Genomic DNA, 16,195 nt, shown 5'->3' with positions numbered 1-16,195 from the left:
GTTTCCTTGTCAGAAGTGATCTAAATTCTTGGTTCAGGGGTCCTTCTCTTATACCCCTTTTTGGCTTTGATCCCTTTGTCCATGCAGGGGAATTTCCCCCCATCTTGGGTTTGTTGTGGGTGTTGCCAGGCCGAAGCACCTGGCCTATTCACTGTGCAGGGCAGAGTCTTCAGCCGCCCAGCAGGAGCAGAGCCAGCATTGTCACTGGCAGGGGCAGGGCCATCAGTTGCCCGGCAGGAGGTGGGCCAGGAAAGTCCCAGGCAGGCACAGAGTCATCAGCCACCCGGCAGGGGGGCGGAGCCAGCATTGTATCAGGCAGGGCAGGCTATCAGGAGCTACTCTTCCCCTACTCTCAATGCAAATGTCCCACTCACCCCACACTGACTCATTCAGACCTTTGGAGCCACCCAGCTCCTGTCACACGCACACCAGAACCAGCAGAGACCGGTAGACAGTTAGACAAGAAAATAGCTACTTTCTAAAAGTGCTATTTTCAAACACAGAGTCCAAAAACCATCCACACAAACGGATGCATTATTAAACCCTGAGTTCAGGGATACCAAACTCGACATTGCACCATGCTCCCCGAGCCCGCTAGGATTATAGCATTAATAATCCTGGCAGCCCATTCTAACTGATGGAGAGCAGGTTACCTTACAATAGTGAAAAACGAATATGGCTGTAATTCACTATTAGGACATGCCAACCTTGTCAGGCTTGTCCTATCTTATGCTTACAATGCACCCTGCCCTTGGGCCTACCATAGGGGTGACTAACATGAAGTTAAGGGAAGGTTTAGGGACTGGCAAGTAGGTGTACTTGCACAGTCTGCGTGACAGTACCGGACTGCACGTGGTCTAGCAATGGTAGACCTTCAGACATACTTTTACTAGGCCGCTCTTGTGGGTGGCACAACACGTGCTGCAGGCCCACTAGCAGCATTTGTATTTACAAGCCCTGGCACTCCTGGTGCACTCTACTAGGGACTGACAGTAAACCAAATAGGCCAAACATGGAATTCAATCAATACAGCAATTTCACATAGGGAGCACTTGCACTGTGGCACTGATCAGCAGTGGCACAGTGCCCAAAGCATTTACCAGCAAAAACATCGCAAACAGAGGAGGCAAACAGAAAAAATGGAGGAGAGACTCATGCCAATGATGCCAGGTCTAACACGTGTCCCCTCCAGCTGAAATGTGGGGAGAACTACCCTTACCCTAGGGAGTCCTCATCACTAAGGCGGAAAAATCTGGACAGACCATCAGCATTGGCGTGATCTGTGCCAGGGCGGTGTTCCACCGTGAAGTCCATCCCCTGTAGGGAAATGGACCACCTCAACAGCTTTGGATTCTCACCCCTCATCTGCATCAACCATCTGAGGGGCCTGTGGTCTGTCTGAACCCGGAAGTGAGTCCCAAACAGGTAGGGTCTTAGCTTCTTCAGCGCCCAGACCACAGCAAATGCTTCTCTCTCTATCGCACTCCACCTCTGTTCCCTGGGAAGTAACCTCCTACTGATGAAGGCTACAGGTAAGTCTCGGCCCTCTTCATTCACCTGAGCTAGAACAGCCCCCACGCCATGCTCTGAAGCGTCCGTCTGGACAACAAATTCTTTAGAAAAGTCGGGTGCCTGGAGTATGGGTGCTGTGCACATTGCAGTTTTCAGGGTGTCAAAGGCCGTCTGACAGGCGTCAGTCCAGATCACAAGTCGTGGCTGCTTCCTGGAAGTCAGCGAAGTCAAGGGGTGCACAATGTTACCATAATCCTTGACGAACCTCCTGTAATAACCCGTGAGACCCAAGAAGGCTCTCACCTGAGTCTGGGTTTTGGGCGGTGCCCATGCCAGGATGGTATCAATCTTGGGTTGCAGGGGGGCCACCTTGCCGCTCCCTACTTGGTGCCCCAAGTACACCACTGAACCCTGCCCAATCTGGCACTTACTGGCTTTGATTGTGAGGCCTGCTCTGCGCAGGGCCAACAACACTTCCTGGAGGTGGCGCAAGTGTTCCTCCCAGCTGGCGCTGAACACTGCGATGTCGTCCAGGTAGGCGGCACTGAAATCCTCCAGTCCAGCCAAGACCTGGTTAACCAACCTCTGGAAGGTGGCAGGGGCATTCTTCATCCCAAAGGGCATAACCCGGAACTGGTAGTGCCCATCTGGTGTGGAGAATGCTGACCTCTCTTTGGCCCCATCAGTCAAGGCGATCTGCCAGTACCCAGACGTTAGATCAAACGTACTAAGGTACCGGGCAGCCCCCAACTGATCTATGAGCTCATCAGCTCTGGGGATGGGGTGCGCGTCAGTCTTGGTGACTGAATTGAGTCCTCGGTAATCCACACAGAACCGAAGTTCCGGTGAAGCACCAGGCGCTGCAGCCTTTGGGACCAAGACCACTGGGCTGGCCCAAGGACTGCTAGAGGACTCAACCACCCCAAGGCAAACATTTTGGAGACCTCCTCCTTGATGTATGCTCTGACCTTGTCAGTCACTCTGTAAGCCTTGTGCTTCACAGGAGTGCTGTCCCCGGTGTCCACATCATGGACACACCACTGAGTGACACCAGGAATCAAGGAAAACAGATCAGGGAATTGTCCCAACAATTGGCGACAATCCTGCTGCTGTTCAGGGGTCAGTGTGTCAGAGAGGACAACACCATCCACTGACCCATCTTGCTCTTTTGCAGACAGGAGGTCAGGAAGAGGCTCACTCTCCTCCTCCATTCCAGCATCTGTAGCTAGGAGCATGCCCACTTCGGACCTTTCTAAGTGGGGCTTTAAACGGTTGACATGCAGGACCCGCAAGGGGTTCCTGGGAGACTTTAAGTCCACCATGTAGGTGACATCGCTCTTTTTCTCCACAACCTCAAATGGTCCAGTCCACCTGTCCTTGAGCGCACAAGGTTCCACAGGGGACATGACCCAAACTTTTTGTCCAGGCTGAAGCTCTACCAGAGTGGCCTTCTGGTCGTACCACCGCTTCATCTCCTCCTGGCTGGCCTCCAGATTTGCCTGAGCAAGATCTCTGAAGCGCCTAGTCTGGTTCCTAAAGGCCAGCATGTAACTGTATACATCCTGGGGAGGTTTCCTGGGAGATTGCTCCCAGCCTTCTTTGACCAGACTCAAAGGTCCTCTTACCGGGTGTCCATACAAAAGCTCAAAGGGGCTGAACCCTAGAGACTTCTGCGGCACCTCACGGTAAGCAAACAACAGGCATGGCAAGAGGACGTCCCATTTACGCCTCATTGGTTCTTCAAGACCCATAATCATGCCTTTAAGGGTACGGTTGAATCTCTCAACCAACCCATTACCTTAAGGGTGGTAAGGAGTGGTGAACTTGTAGGTTACCCCACACTCCTTCCACAGAGACTTCATATAGTTGGAAATGAAGTTGGTGCCCCGGTCTGACACCACCTCTCTGGGGAACCCCATTCGGGAGAAAACACCCATCAGTGCCCGTCCCACCACGGGGGCCGTCACTGTTCTGAGAGGGATGGCTTCCGGGTACCGTGTGGCATGGTCCACCAAGACCAGGATGAACCTGTTGCCCAGGGCTGTCTTGGGGTCCAGGGGCCCAACAATGTCAATCCCCACCCGGTCAAAGGGGGTACTGACCACGGGAAAAGGTTGGAGGGGAGCCTTCTGCTTCCGCCCGCTTTTCCCACTTGCCTGGCAAGTTTGACAGGTCTTGCAATGGATATCTGTATCCCTTCTCATCTGAGGCCAATAAAAATGGGTGACAAGCCTGTCATAGGTCTTGTCCTGCCCCAGATGTCCAGCTAACGGAACGTCATGAGCCAAACCCAGTAGGAAGGCTCTGAAGCGCTGGGGTACCACCAGCACACGGGCTGACCCAGGCTCAGCAGCCTTAGGCTCGCTATACAGGAGGTCGTTCTCCCAGTAAACAAAATGTGACCCTGACTGATCACCTGAGGTTTGGGCTGAGGCCTGCTGCCTCATACCCACAAGAGAAGGGCACACTTTCTGTTCTGCACAAAATTCTTCCCTGGAGGGACCACCATCCTGCTGCCAGTGGGTCAGCTCGGGCAGGTCTTCCAGTTCAGCAACTTGTTCCCCTGTGGGTTCCAGGGCATACCCCTCAAGGTCTGCCTCCTCCTGGACCACGGGAACTACGGGGGACGGTTTCCCGCGCCCCCTGCCTCTTCTCTTCACAGCTGGGTCCTGCGCCATACTTTCAGGCTCCAGAACCCCATCAACACCCTTACTTGCTGTCATGGATCGAGTGGTTGCACACACCCACTCTGGCACACCCAACATTTTCAAATGTGTCTCCCTCTCCACCTTAGCCCAAGGGGAGTCTTCTAAATCATTGCCCAGGAGACAATCAACAGGCATGGCGGGCCTTACAGCAACTTGAAGAGTACCTGAAACTCCCCCCCCATTCAAAGGAAACTTGAGCTACCTCACACTCTCTCTGGGAGTTGTCAGCAGCTATCACAGGGTAGAATGCGTGGGGAACAACCTGCTCTCTGGACACCAAGTGACACTTGACAGCTGTCACACTCGCTCCGGTGTCTCTGAGAGCTTCCACTCTATGGCCATTAATGGTCACCCACTGCCTATATTTCTTAGTGTTACTAGGCAGAGGGGGTGGAGGGACCAATTCCATGTCTCCTAGAGAGACCAGGGACATCTCTGCGGGACCCTCCCCACCATGGGCAACCCTCTCCTCCCCTCCCAGGGCTACACTCGCCAACTGACGGGGAGCTGCACGGGGTGGTGCAGTAGAGTTCTTCAAGGGACACTGAGGATCATAAAAACGGTGTCCCACCTGCTTACAAGCGAAGCAGGTCATGGGGCCCCTACGAACAGGTTTACCTGTCGGGCCTCTGATTTCTTATCTGGGGGAGGCTGGGACCCCTTCCCTTGGTTCCCTTGGGGATTACTTTGGGGCCCTTTCTGGAACTCCCTCTGTTTACCCTTGTCCCCCCCACTCTTCTGCTTGGGGCCCTGCCCACCTTTGGCTGAGTCTCCCACTGGACCCTTGTGGACCCTGGTACTGACCCAGCGGTCCGCCTCCTCAGCAAGTTTTCTAGGGTTAGATATCTTGCTATCAATAAGGTGCTGGCGCAGCTCTGGAAAACAGTTATTAGACAAGTGCTCCCAAGCAAACAAATCATAAAGAGCATCATAACTTTCCACTTTGCTGCCCTTTACCCAACCATCCATGGCTCTGCAAAAATATGACACATATTCCACCCACGTCGTACCAGGCAACTTCTTACATTCTCTAAAGGCCTGTCTGTACTTTTCTGGGGTTAGGCCATACCTTAACATTAAAGCATCTTTCATATGAGCATAAGACATCCTATCCTCAACAGGCATGTCTAACAGGGTATCTCTTCCCTCATTCACAAAGCGACCCCACAACCCCGCTCCCCAATCCTTCTCAGGGACCCGGTGGGCCAACAATGCTAACTCATATGCTTTAAACCATTGACCAATATCCTCATTCTTCTGAAAATCTTTGATCACATCTTTGGGAAAATAAAACCTACTTTCTGCAGGCACAGATGGGATGCTGCCACCAGAGGGATTCAATTCTAACTCTTTAGCTTTGAGCTCCAACTCCCTCATCCTGGTATCACGCTCAAAAGCTAACTTTTCTCTTTCAAACTCTAACCTTTTGATCTCCATATCAGCTTCTCTCCTGCCTCTTGCATTCTCTATTTCCAACTGCCCATTTATCTTAAGTTTTGCCATTTCCATGTTGTAAGCTCGCTCTTTCTCCCTTTCTTCTCTTTCTTCAGGAGAAAGACCCTTGGAGGAAACACTGCTGCCAGGAGAGGACACATGACCATTCACTGGTACTTCCTCCTCCCCTTCCCCATGCGGTACCACCACCGCATCAGAGGGATCTCTGGCCTCTAACCAGGTCTCCAATGCTTTGAGATATTCTGCTTTCTTGGAGAGGCCTGGAGTAGGGACTTTCAATTGCTTGCAAAAGTGTTTCAGCTGCTGGGCTTTGTAATCCTTTATCTTACTCCTATCAAATTCCTCCCCAACAACAGCAGGGGTAGTGACTCCGGTATCACTCATGGTCAAAACTGGCAGTTTCAAAAATCAAGTTCCAGGAAAGCGGAGAACAAAAATAGAATCCTTCCAAGTAGATTGTGGCTGCGCTATGGTCTGCTTTCACTATGTAGCGCACACTAATCACTGCACATGGGTCATAAATGCAAAGTTCAAATCCTCACCGCTGACCCACCAATGTTAGAAGCGGCTGTCTCTAGTTGGCAGAGGTATACACTTCTGACAAATAGGGACACACCTTTTCTAGTCAGGGCAAGGGGATCACACACTTAGATAACCCCTGCTCACCCCCTTGGTAGCTTGGCAAAGCAGACAGGCTTATCTCAGAGGCAGTGCGTTAAGCATTTATGACCACATACAGTAATAAAGTGAATACACTACAAATGGACACGACACAGTAGTATTATAAAAATAAGAATGTTTATATAAGGCTTAGCACAAGACCAAATAACGACAAAAATATACCACAATCTTAATAAATACTCTTGGAAGGAAAAATAATAGTTCAAGCGTAGTTTCTTCTTAGCACACAGTCTTTAGTATCAAAAGCAACTCTTCTTCTCTAAAACACAGTTCTTGGCAACAATGTAACCCACACGGGAGTCACACGACGTCGAGGCAAAGTTAGTCCAAAGGTTCGGCGTCGACCGCGAGGAGCGCTACGTCGAGCCCGGAGTCGCACAGACCCCCACAACACAGTACCTTGGAAAAGTGAAGCACTCGATGATCAGCGGCGTCGAGATGTCCGGCGTCGCGTCTTCGGCGTCGATCGGGCCTCGGAGTCGGGGCGATCTGCAGCGGCGTCGACCGAAGTCAGGCAGGAGCAGCGCTCAGGAGGTGAAGCAGGATACGGCGTCGTCGATGTCGATGTTGCAAGAGTGAGCAGCGCTCACGGCGTCGAGAGGGCTCGAAGTCGATGCGATCAGCAGCGGTGCCGACACGAGGTCACTTGGAGCTGGAGCCGAACTCACTACTCACTGGCGTTGTTGCTGGCGTCGATCGGGCCCGGCGGCCGGCGTCGAGGAAGCGGGACACTGGAGCCGTTACTCACGATGTCGAGCTGGATTCGGCGGCGTCCGTCGGCGTCGAGATTGCTGGATTCTTTCAGAGGTGCTGGATTCACAAGTTCCAGCAAACAGCACTTTAAGCAGATGAAGTCCTTTAGCCCTGTGACTTCCACAGGAGACTGGCACTTCTTCCAGCCCTTGGAGATTTTTTTGAGCAAAGTTTGAGAGTACACACTCAGTTCCTCTCTCCTGGTTCCTTGGCAAAAATAAAGAAGCAACTGCAGGATTCCCCCAACAAACAGCACTCTGGCAGAAGGGGTAGGCAGTCCTTAGATCAGCAGGCTTCTTGTCCTTGGTTCAGGTTTCCTTGTCAGAAGTGATCTAAATTCTTGGTTCAGGGGTCCTTCTCTTATACCCCTTTTTGGCTTTGATCCCTTTGTCCATGCAGGGGAATTTCCCCCCATCTTGGGTTTGTTGTGGGTGTTGCCAGGCCGAAGCACCTGGCCTATTCACTGTGCAGGGCAGAGTCTTCAGCCGCCCAGCAGGAGCGGAGCCAGCATTGTCACTGGCAGGGGCAGGGCCATCAGTTGCCCGGCAGGAGGTGGGCCAGGAAAGTCCCAGACAGGCACAGAGTCATCAGCCGCCCGGCAGGGGGGCGGAGCCAGCATTGTATCAGGCAGGGCAGGCTATCAGGAGCTACTCTTCCCCTACTCTCAATGCAAATGTCCCACTCACCCCACACTGACTCATTCAGACCTTTGGAGCCACCCAGCTCCTGTCACACGCACACCAGAACCAGCAGAGACCGGTAGACAGTTAGACAAGAAAATAGCTACTTTCTAAAAGTGTTATTTTCAAACACAGAGTCCAAAAACCATCCACACAAACGGATGCGTTATTAAACCCTGAGTTCAGGGATACCAAACTCGACATTGCACCATGCTCCCCGAGCCCGCTAGGATTATAGCATTAATAATCCTGGCAGCCCATTCTAACTGATGGAGAGCAGGTTACCTTACAATAGTGAAAAACGAATATGGCTGTAATTCACTATTAGGACATGCCAACCTTGTCAGGCTTGTCCTACCTTATGCTTACAATGCACCCTGCCCTTGGGCCTACCATAGGGGTGACTAACATGAAGTTAAGGGAAGGTTTAGGGACTGGCAAGTAGGTGTACTTGCACAGTCTGCGTGACAGTACCAGACTGCACGTGGTCTAGCAATGGTTGACCTTCAGACATACTTTTACTAGGCCGCTCTTGTGGGTGGCACAACACGTGCTGCAGGCCCACTAGCAGCATTTGTATTTACAAGCCCTGGCACTCCTGGTGCACTCTACTAGGGACTGACAGTAAACCAAATAGGCCAAACATGGAATTCAATCAATACAGCAATTTCACATAGGGAGCACTTGCACTGTGGCACTGATCAGCAGTGGCACAGTGCCCAAAGCATTTACCAGCAAAAACATCGTAAACAGAGGAGGCAAACAGAAAAAATGGAGGAGAGACTCATGCCAATGATGCCAGGTCTACCAAATATCTATCCCAGATAAAGTCTAGAACGCCGAACTATCAAAGGAGCACGCTTAATCTTTTGGAGACTTGTACTGCTGCATAAGTCCTTTTCAGAAAGGACTTATGACCGTAGAAAAATGCACTCAAGACCCTGCCTTAGGGCATGTAGTGTTTGATGATGCTCCAATTGATTGGTGGTCAGGTTACTTAGTTTGGCTTTAATAGCCTCAGGTGGGCATAGATAGGTTTGAGTTTACTCAATATAGGTTCCAATTTAGATTCCTTGAGGTCACCATGGAGGGTGTTTATTTTTCCAAGGAAAGAGTCCTCTTCTACCAGCCCCTTATCAATCGTTGGTGTGTGGGATGAAATGCAGGGTCTTTTTGACTTGGAGGTTGCTGCTGATATCGTCCTATTTCCTATCCGTCCCCTGGTTTTACTACCATTTGATTGAGAATTGGGTGCCTCCCCCAGAGCTGGTGCAGATGAAGAGGTGCTAGCTGTTACTAACATTGATGCCCCAGAGCTTTGCTCTGCATCTTGATGGGCCAGGGGTAAGTTGCCCTTGACTCTGGTGTGGCCTGCTCACGTACCGCGATGTGGCAGCGATGTCAGCGCTTTTCAGGGCTATGGCTCCTCCCTATGCCTCGCGTGGAAGGCGCCTCCAGGCACTGCTGAATTATAGGGTACGGAGTCCCACAGACAAGCTGGCCAACGTTCTGTGCATCCGGTGCTAAAGCAGTGATGGCGCTTTTCAGCGCATTGGCTCCTCCCCATGCTTCACACGGGAGGTACCTTTAAGTGCTGCTGAATTGTGGGGTATTGAGACTCCCAGAGAAGCTGGTAACAGTTCTGCATGGGCCGTGCTGCGGGAAAGATGCTGGTGCTTTTCAGCGCTATGGCCCCTCCCCCTGCCTAACATTAAAGGTGCTTCCTGGTGCAGATGGATTGTGGGATCTAAAGTCCCCCAGAGAAGCTAGCAACGGTTCTGCACGTCCAGGACCCAGAGCCACCGAAGTAGCACACTCGATCTTTTGGAGACTTGTACTGATGTTGCAACTGGGACCAGGATTTGATACACAACACAGCTACTGAACCATGTGCTCAGCTATGAAAGGGATCCTTCTGGACTACCTCGCAAGTCCTGACGTAGCACAAGAGTGGGCGCAAGCAAGAACCATTCTAAAATTGTGAAAAATGTCTCATTCATTGTCAGACAATCTTTCAGCCGGCGCAGGAAATAAAAAAAATGAACAAAAAAGGTAAACGTAAACATTTATGTAACTTTACGATTGTTTGCTATTCACAAAGGGATGTACGAGTAGCATCTTCAGTGTGGAGTCTCCCCATATAAAAGGATAGGTCTTTTAAGTATGGGAACTCTGTACTCAAAGATACTGCTTGTAAAATACCTTTGTGAAGACCATACAATCGTAAAGTTATACAAAAATATAAGTTTACTTTTGTGAATCAGCCAGGTGTGTTATTCAGGGTGCTGCACAATGGAAAAACCATGGTAGCAGCAGATACATTATGATTCTCCAATGAAGGATCCACTAAGGGTACAAAAAGGGATTTTGGAAAAAACTTTTTTCGGAGCAAAATTTTTCATCCTCTTTCTTCGAAGAAAAAAATCCAAGTAGAAAAAGCTTGTATAAAACATATTTTAAACTGCTGAGTCCTGAAAAAGGGTGCATATGTCTTCAAATGTTTCCAGTTTGGTATGAATGCTCAAATAATTACAATTATCACACCTTAAAATTGTGAGGAGTATGAACCTCTTACATCAACAGAGGGTCTTGTTTTTGAACACGTTTAAGGCTTGCATACCATATTATGAGAACGAGGGTGAGAAAAATATCACAAATACCTTAAAAAAACTTTCTAAAAGGGAGAGCAAAGAGCAAGATACCACGGCATAATATATCAAAATTTGGATTCCATTTTTTCTCCACCTCCTCCATTTTATTTGCTCAAGACTGCAGTTACCCTAGTCCCACAACATATTTAGCAGACTTGCTAAATTGTAGCAGCAGAGCAGAAACTTAAAATCATGCAGTTAGGAAGTTTTGGCAAAGCCTCTTCGTCACGCCTTTCTTATCAGGCACCAACCTAAAGGCTTTCTCCATTTGTTTTCTCTACAGATGCTGCCATATATGTGATCGCATGCATGGCAGCCACCTTGTGATGGAGATAAATAAACATATTCATCTCTATTACAAAATGCCTGAAATGTATGTGTGTGTTAGCATGGTAGGGCGATTTGGAATGGTTTGCTACTGCAGAAGCCAAAATATGAGCGAGCTGCAATATAATGCTGTGACGGGAGAGCGGGGTGGGGCACTTCCTGCAATGGGAGGTGGACAGGAACTTGGCGTGAACGGCTGGTGGCAAAGAGACAGCGTGGCAGCATCAAGTTGAAGTGATAACTAAGTTGTACTACTGGAAGCTCCATGTAACCTTCCCTGAAATACTATGACTTTAAGAAGAACCCACTAGCCAATGCTAACTTTCATAAAAATGCCCACAGCTAAAACTGAAGGGGCTGGCCAAAAGCCCACTCCTCTGTACTATATTTATGCATGTTTTGTAAGTGTAGCGATAAAGAACATGTTGCTTACCTGTAATTATAGTTTTCCCGTATTGTTATCATTCATAGATTGGAATCACATGCTTGAATCATCCCCGCTGTCACGCTCGGGAGTCCCACAGTACACACAGAGAGCAAAACAATGTTAAGTATACGCAGAAAGTCTGTAGGCGAGACCTAAAAATTACAGCTTTAAATGCAATTTAGTGTGCTTGATTTTTAAAACGAAAAAGCAAGTATTTGTATTTTATTGTTTTCTTACTTTTCTGGCCTTATAGGCCGGAATAAAGTATTTTCGATGAAAAAGAAAAAGCTCAGTCAAATCAGTAAATAAATATCAAGCAAGACGCTATAAGTGAAGAGCAGCATTTTAATAACTTACCAATGGCCGTGTGACAACTACAAACAGTTCCAAATATGCAGCATTCGTTTGGGGTACTTCCACCTTTAAATAACAAAACAGAATGTCTGTTTGATATGCTACATAACTCCACGATGATGCAGTTATTGACTCATTTGGCAATATTCGAGATGCAAAATATTTAAAACTTTTTAAAGAGAACATACATTTGCTTTAATATTACTGATGTTTTTGTTATAATATTATCAACAATGGTCCTGTCGGGTGTGAACAAGATTGCTTCCAATACTGTACGTATCTCAAAACGTATTAATGACCAAATAGTAGATTAAATCATTGCGTGCAAACCAAACAAGAGGAAGGGTCAGAACATATTTTTAATCATAGAATTAATCTTCATTCATGTTTTCTCTTTTAGCATTCAACTGACTCCTTAATATATGCAAAATTGATTATTTACAATTGATAATTTACAAATACGGCGCATCAATTCAAAACAGTGAAAATTGTGACATAAAGTGAGTTATTGTGACTAAGTGATAAAACAATTAGTGACCTATATACATGTGAGTGGGAGGTAATGAAAGGGGAGAAATTCGAAAGCCAATCTCTGATTTAATAATTCTCAAATCCAACACGCTATATTGGTAAGCTATTTTATGCTGGACTTGGCTGATCGGTCCTTATGATATATTGTCGACGTTTCGACCCTGTGGACGCCTTAGTTAGTCTTGTGTATTTTGCACAACAATTGCTCCCCCCTTGTCGGCCGCCTTTATCACTATTGCATCATTATTTGCTAGTTCATGGAGTGCCTTCTTCTCTTCCCTGCTCGTATTGTACTTTATATACTTCCTTTCTCCCAATGTCTTCATAATTTCTTCCAGTACTATTTTTTCAAAGGCCAATATCCTTTCACTCATCAGAAATGAGGCCGGCGTAAACGTGGAAGCCGGTCTGAAAGCTGTCGCCGAACATGCTGGTGTGGGGGTATTTTTTGAAAAGAAGTATTTTAATCTGATCTTTCTAAAAAATTTTGTCTGTGAACTGAAAGTATTAGTTATCTGACCTGAATCACATTCTTAACCTGCAGATCGTCGGAAATAATAGACAGACGCTCCAATATAACAAGGATACGCCCAAGTCAACCAGGATTTAATCGCTATAGAGACAGAATTCTGTCCTCACTGGGTGAGTTAACAATATCACTCAGGGCAAACTAAAATCTTTTAATTAGATTTCAATTCACTTACCCCTTGTAATTTATCGTGTCATACAGATATAACAACATAGAAGAGGAGGTCCCAACTAACATATCTCCAAGGTGTCCAACCTCAGAGGGGACCCAGGCTGTCACCACAATATCTGGTAATTTGTGATTCTAACCCCTTCAACAAAGTTTTTAACCTTTTTAAATCAACTATGTGCAAATCCAAACCTGATGGTTCTATTCTAATTGACCTACAGGCGCAATATTACCCTCCCCCGTCCTGAAGAAGACCCGCACGAGACCCTCTACTAAGGCGTCCACAGGGTCGAAACGTCGACAATATATCATAAGGACCGATCAGCCAAGTCCAGCATAAAATAGCTTACCAATATAGCGTGTTGGATTTGAGAATTATTAAATCAGAGATTGGCTTTCGAATTTCTCCCCTTTCATTACCTCCCACTCACATGTATATAGGTCACTAATTGTTTTATCACTTAGTCACAATAACTCACTTTATGTCACAATTTTCACTGTTTTGAATTGATGCGCCGTATTTGTAAATTATCAATTGTAAATAATCAATTTTGCATATATTAAGGAGTCAGTTGAATGCTAAAAGAGAAAACATGAATGAAGATTAATTCTATGATTAAAAATATGTTCTGACCCTTCCTCTTGTTTGGTTTGCACGCAATGATTTAATCTACTATTTGGTCATTAATACGTTTTGAGATACGTACAGTATTGGAAGCAATCTTGTTCACACCCGACAGGACCATTGTTGATAATATTACTGCATTGCCCAGGTTCTGAGGGATACTGGGTTACCCCATAAGAATACTTACTTTACGATGTTTTTGTTATGTCAATATTTGCGTGGATTTCCCAACCTGTTTGCCAAGTTGAAATTTTACATATCAATCCTTTGTGAAACTGTAAGTTCCCCAGGTGTTCTTACAGAGACTGACTACAAAATCAATTTTTTGCACTGCCATTTAGCATGTTAAATCTCCAGCCAATCAAATAATATGGTAAGAATTCCACACAAAAAGTGTAAGTGAGTGAAACTGTTGGCACATCTTCATAAGTATAAATCTAATCTTCAATAGATCAAAGCAAGGTACTTATCTTTAACAACGTTCTTTCCAATTGATGATTTATTTATTTGAAAAGTTTTATATAGCGCTGGCTGGACCCGGAGGTATCAGAGCGCTTTACATGAGGACGAACATTGTTTCAGAGCATTGTTACAAGTTACATGAGGTACTGGAGCGAAGTTACATGCGTTAAAAACATAGATGTAAGGAAAAGAAATCAGGCAAGGGGGAGAGATTTAGGGGAGAGAGGAAAGGAGCAGGGGAGATAGACCAAGAATGAGAGAGGGAGAGAAGAGGGGGTGGGTGAAGAAAAAACAACAGGGAGACGGGGAAAAACAGTGTCCGACGTCCGGTGTGCTATGATCCCAGAGGAAGAGGTATCATTCCCACGCTTCCGCTGTGTGTGGTTCCCTTTGTGCTGTGGACTCTCTCAGAGGAGTCTCTGAAACTCCAAGGCATAAATACTGGATCCCTCCCCAACAAGGGGAGAAAGAGTGCTTTGGTAAGGGGCGGTATTCCCACACCTCCGCTGTGTGTGGCTCCCTTGACACTGTGGACTCTCTCACGGGGGTCTCTGAGACGCCTGTGTACAAATGCAGGATCCCTCCCCAACAAAGGGAGAAGGAGTGCTTTGGTAAAGGGCACACACAATGGTGGTAAATTTAGGGATAATGATGTATTGCGTGGTATAACAGTTTTAGAATCCGCCCAAGGGGCATTATCATTTTCAGTCCAGGCAGGAACAGTAGAGAATTGGTAGGATCCAGCAGGATAGACAAGCAGGGACGAGTTGGTCTGAATGAGCCATGGGTTCAGATCGCGCCCTGTGGTGCGTTTTAAGTTGAGGAAATAATTCCTCTTCAATCCAGAGGGACCCTGGGGGCCAACTAGCCCAACAGGTACCTCCAGTATGCACCAGGGAGCAGCGCTACAGAGAGGTGTTCAGAGGCCATGCCCCTTTTTACACCTCTCTGCAACGCAGCACTGTGGCGCTTACTGGAGGTACCTAGTGGGCTAGTTTGACCCTAGGGACCATCAGGATTAAGGGGACTTAATCTCCCAACTTAAAACGGACACAGGGTGCGTTTACACAGGGGCAAAGGGAGGGGACGGGGCCTGAGGTGACGTGTGCAAACACGCCCTGTGGTGTGTTTTACGTTGAAGAAATAATTCCCCTTCAATCCTGAGAGCCAACTAGCTCACCAGGTGCTTCCAATAAGCGCCATTGTGCTGCATTGCAGAGAGGTGGTCCAGGCCGTACCACTTTTTACACCTCTCTGCAATGCAGCTCTGTGGAGCTTACCGGAGGTAGCTAGTGGGCTAGTTGGACCGTAGGAACCCTTAGGATTCAAGGGGACTTAATCTCCCAAATTAAAACGGCCACAGGGCATGTTTACACATGCCAGCTCAGCCCCCCCATCCCTTCACCAGTGTGCATACGCACCCTGTGGCTCGTTTTAAGAGGTAGTTTCAATCCCCCTGCCCTATTATATACTAGGGGCTTACAGAGGAGGTCATGCTAATAACTGGGGTACGCCAACGCATATTGTTTCCTAGTGTATATAGGTGTTTAACTGTATTCCAAGTGTCTTTTAGCATAGCACTACCTCTAGGACTGGTTAGTCAGAGTCAGTTACCACCAGTACCCATCTGAAAAAGTTGAGGGTACAGGATGATTTTGCAACAAGGCCTCTTTCTGCTCCTCTGTTTGTCCTTGCTGCATGTCTACCTTCTTCATGCACTTTTCTTCGTCTTTGAGGACTTCTGTTGCTTCTTTCTGCATTTCTTTGTCTTCTTTCTGTGTGTTTTTCTACTTTCTTTACATGTCCTACCTCTGTACCCATAGTTAGAAACTAGCATTTAAATAACCTTTGAAATAAACTGAAAAAAACATAGGTTTCAGGCACTTTACAGTTACAAACTAGCATTTAAAAAACCTTTTAAATTCACTGAAAAAACCATAGGTTTCAGGCATGTTATAGTTAGAAATTAGCATTTAAAAAACCTTAGAAATTCACTGAAAAAAACCATATGTTTCAGGGGCGTTATAGTTAGTTGTGCATTTCACACGAACAAAACCATAGAAATTCCCCTGTTATAGTTAGTTCAGCTAACTATAACTCACGCGCCCGCAATGCACTGCTGATGACGTCACATATTACATCACTCATCACATGGTCAGTGACATCACTCATGACATCACTGATGACATCTCAATTTACATCACTGATGGCAATCATCCTTGTGATAGCGTGGCAGACCTCCTCTCACCCTAATATACCCTTTGATACACACACGCAAAAATAGAAATAACATTTTCAAAAAAATGGAGATACCAATACCAGTTACAACACA

The 16,195-nt window shown here is 47.1% G+C and overlaps 1 protein-coding gene across 8 annotated transcripts in view; it reads right to left on the bottom strand.

The window, feature by feature from the left end:
- LOC144791723 (disintegrin and metalloproteinase domain-containing protein 9-like) overlaps positions 1–16,195 on the bottom strand; it is a 2,314,109-nt gene that overhangs the window by 1,717,482 nt on the left and 580,432 nt on the right. For all 8 annotated transcript variants that reach the window (XR_013602453.1, XR_013602452.1, XM_078666491.1 and 5 more), the window contains one exon: positions 11,552–11,614. Coding sequence is in view for 6 of the 8 variants with exons in the window: in XM_078666491.1 (XP_078522617.1) it covers positions 11,552–11,614 (63 nt within the window). In the remaining 2 variants the exon portion in view is untranslated. The remainder of the gene's footprint in view (positions 1–11,551; positions 11,615–16,195) is intronic.

This window comes from Lissotriton helveticus, chromosome 11, assembly GCF_964261635.1.
Source record: "Lissotriton helveticus chromosome 11, aLisHel1.1, whole genome shotgun sequence".
Lineage (NCBI taxonomy): Eukaryota > Metazoa > Chordata > Amphibia > Caudata > Salamandridae > Lissotriton > Lissotriton helveticus.
This window is presented reverse-complemented; position numbering and strand designations above follow the sequence as displayed.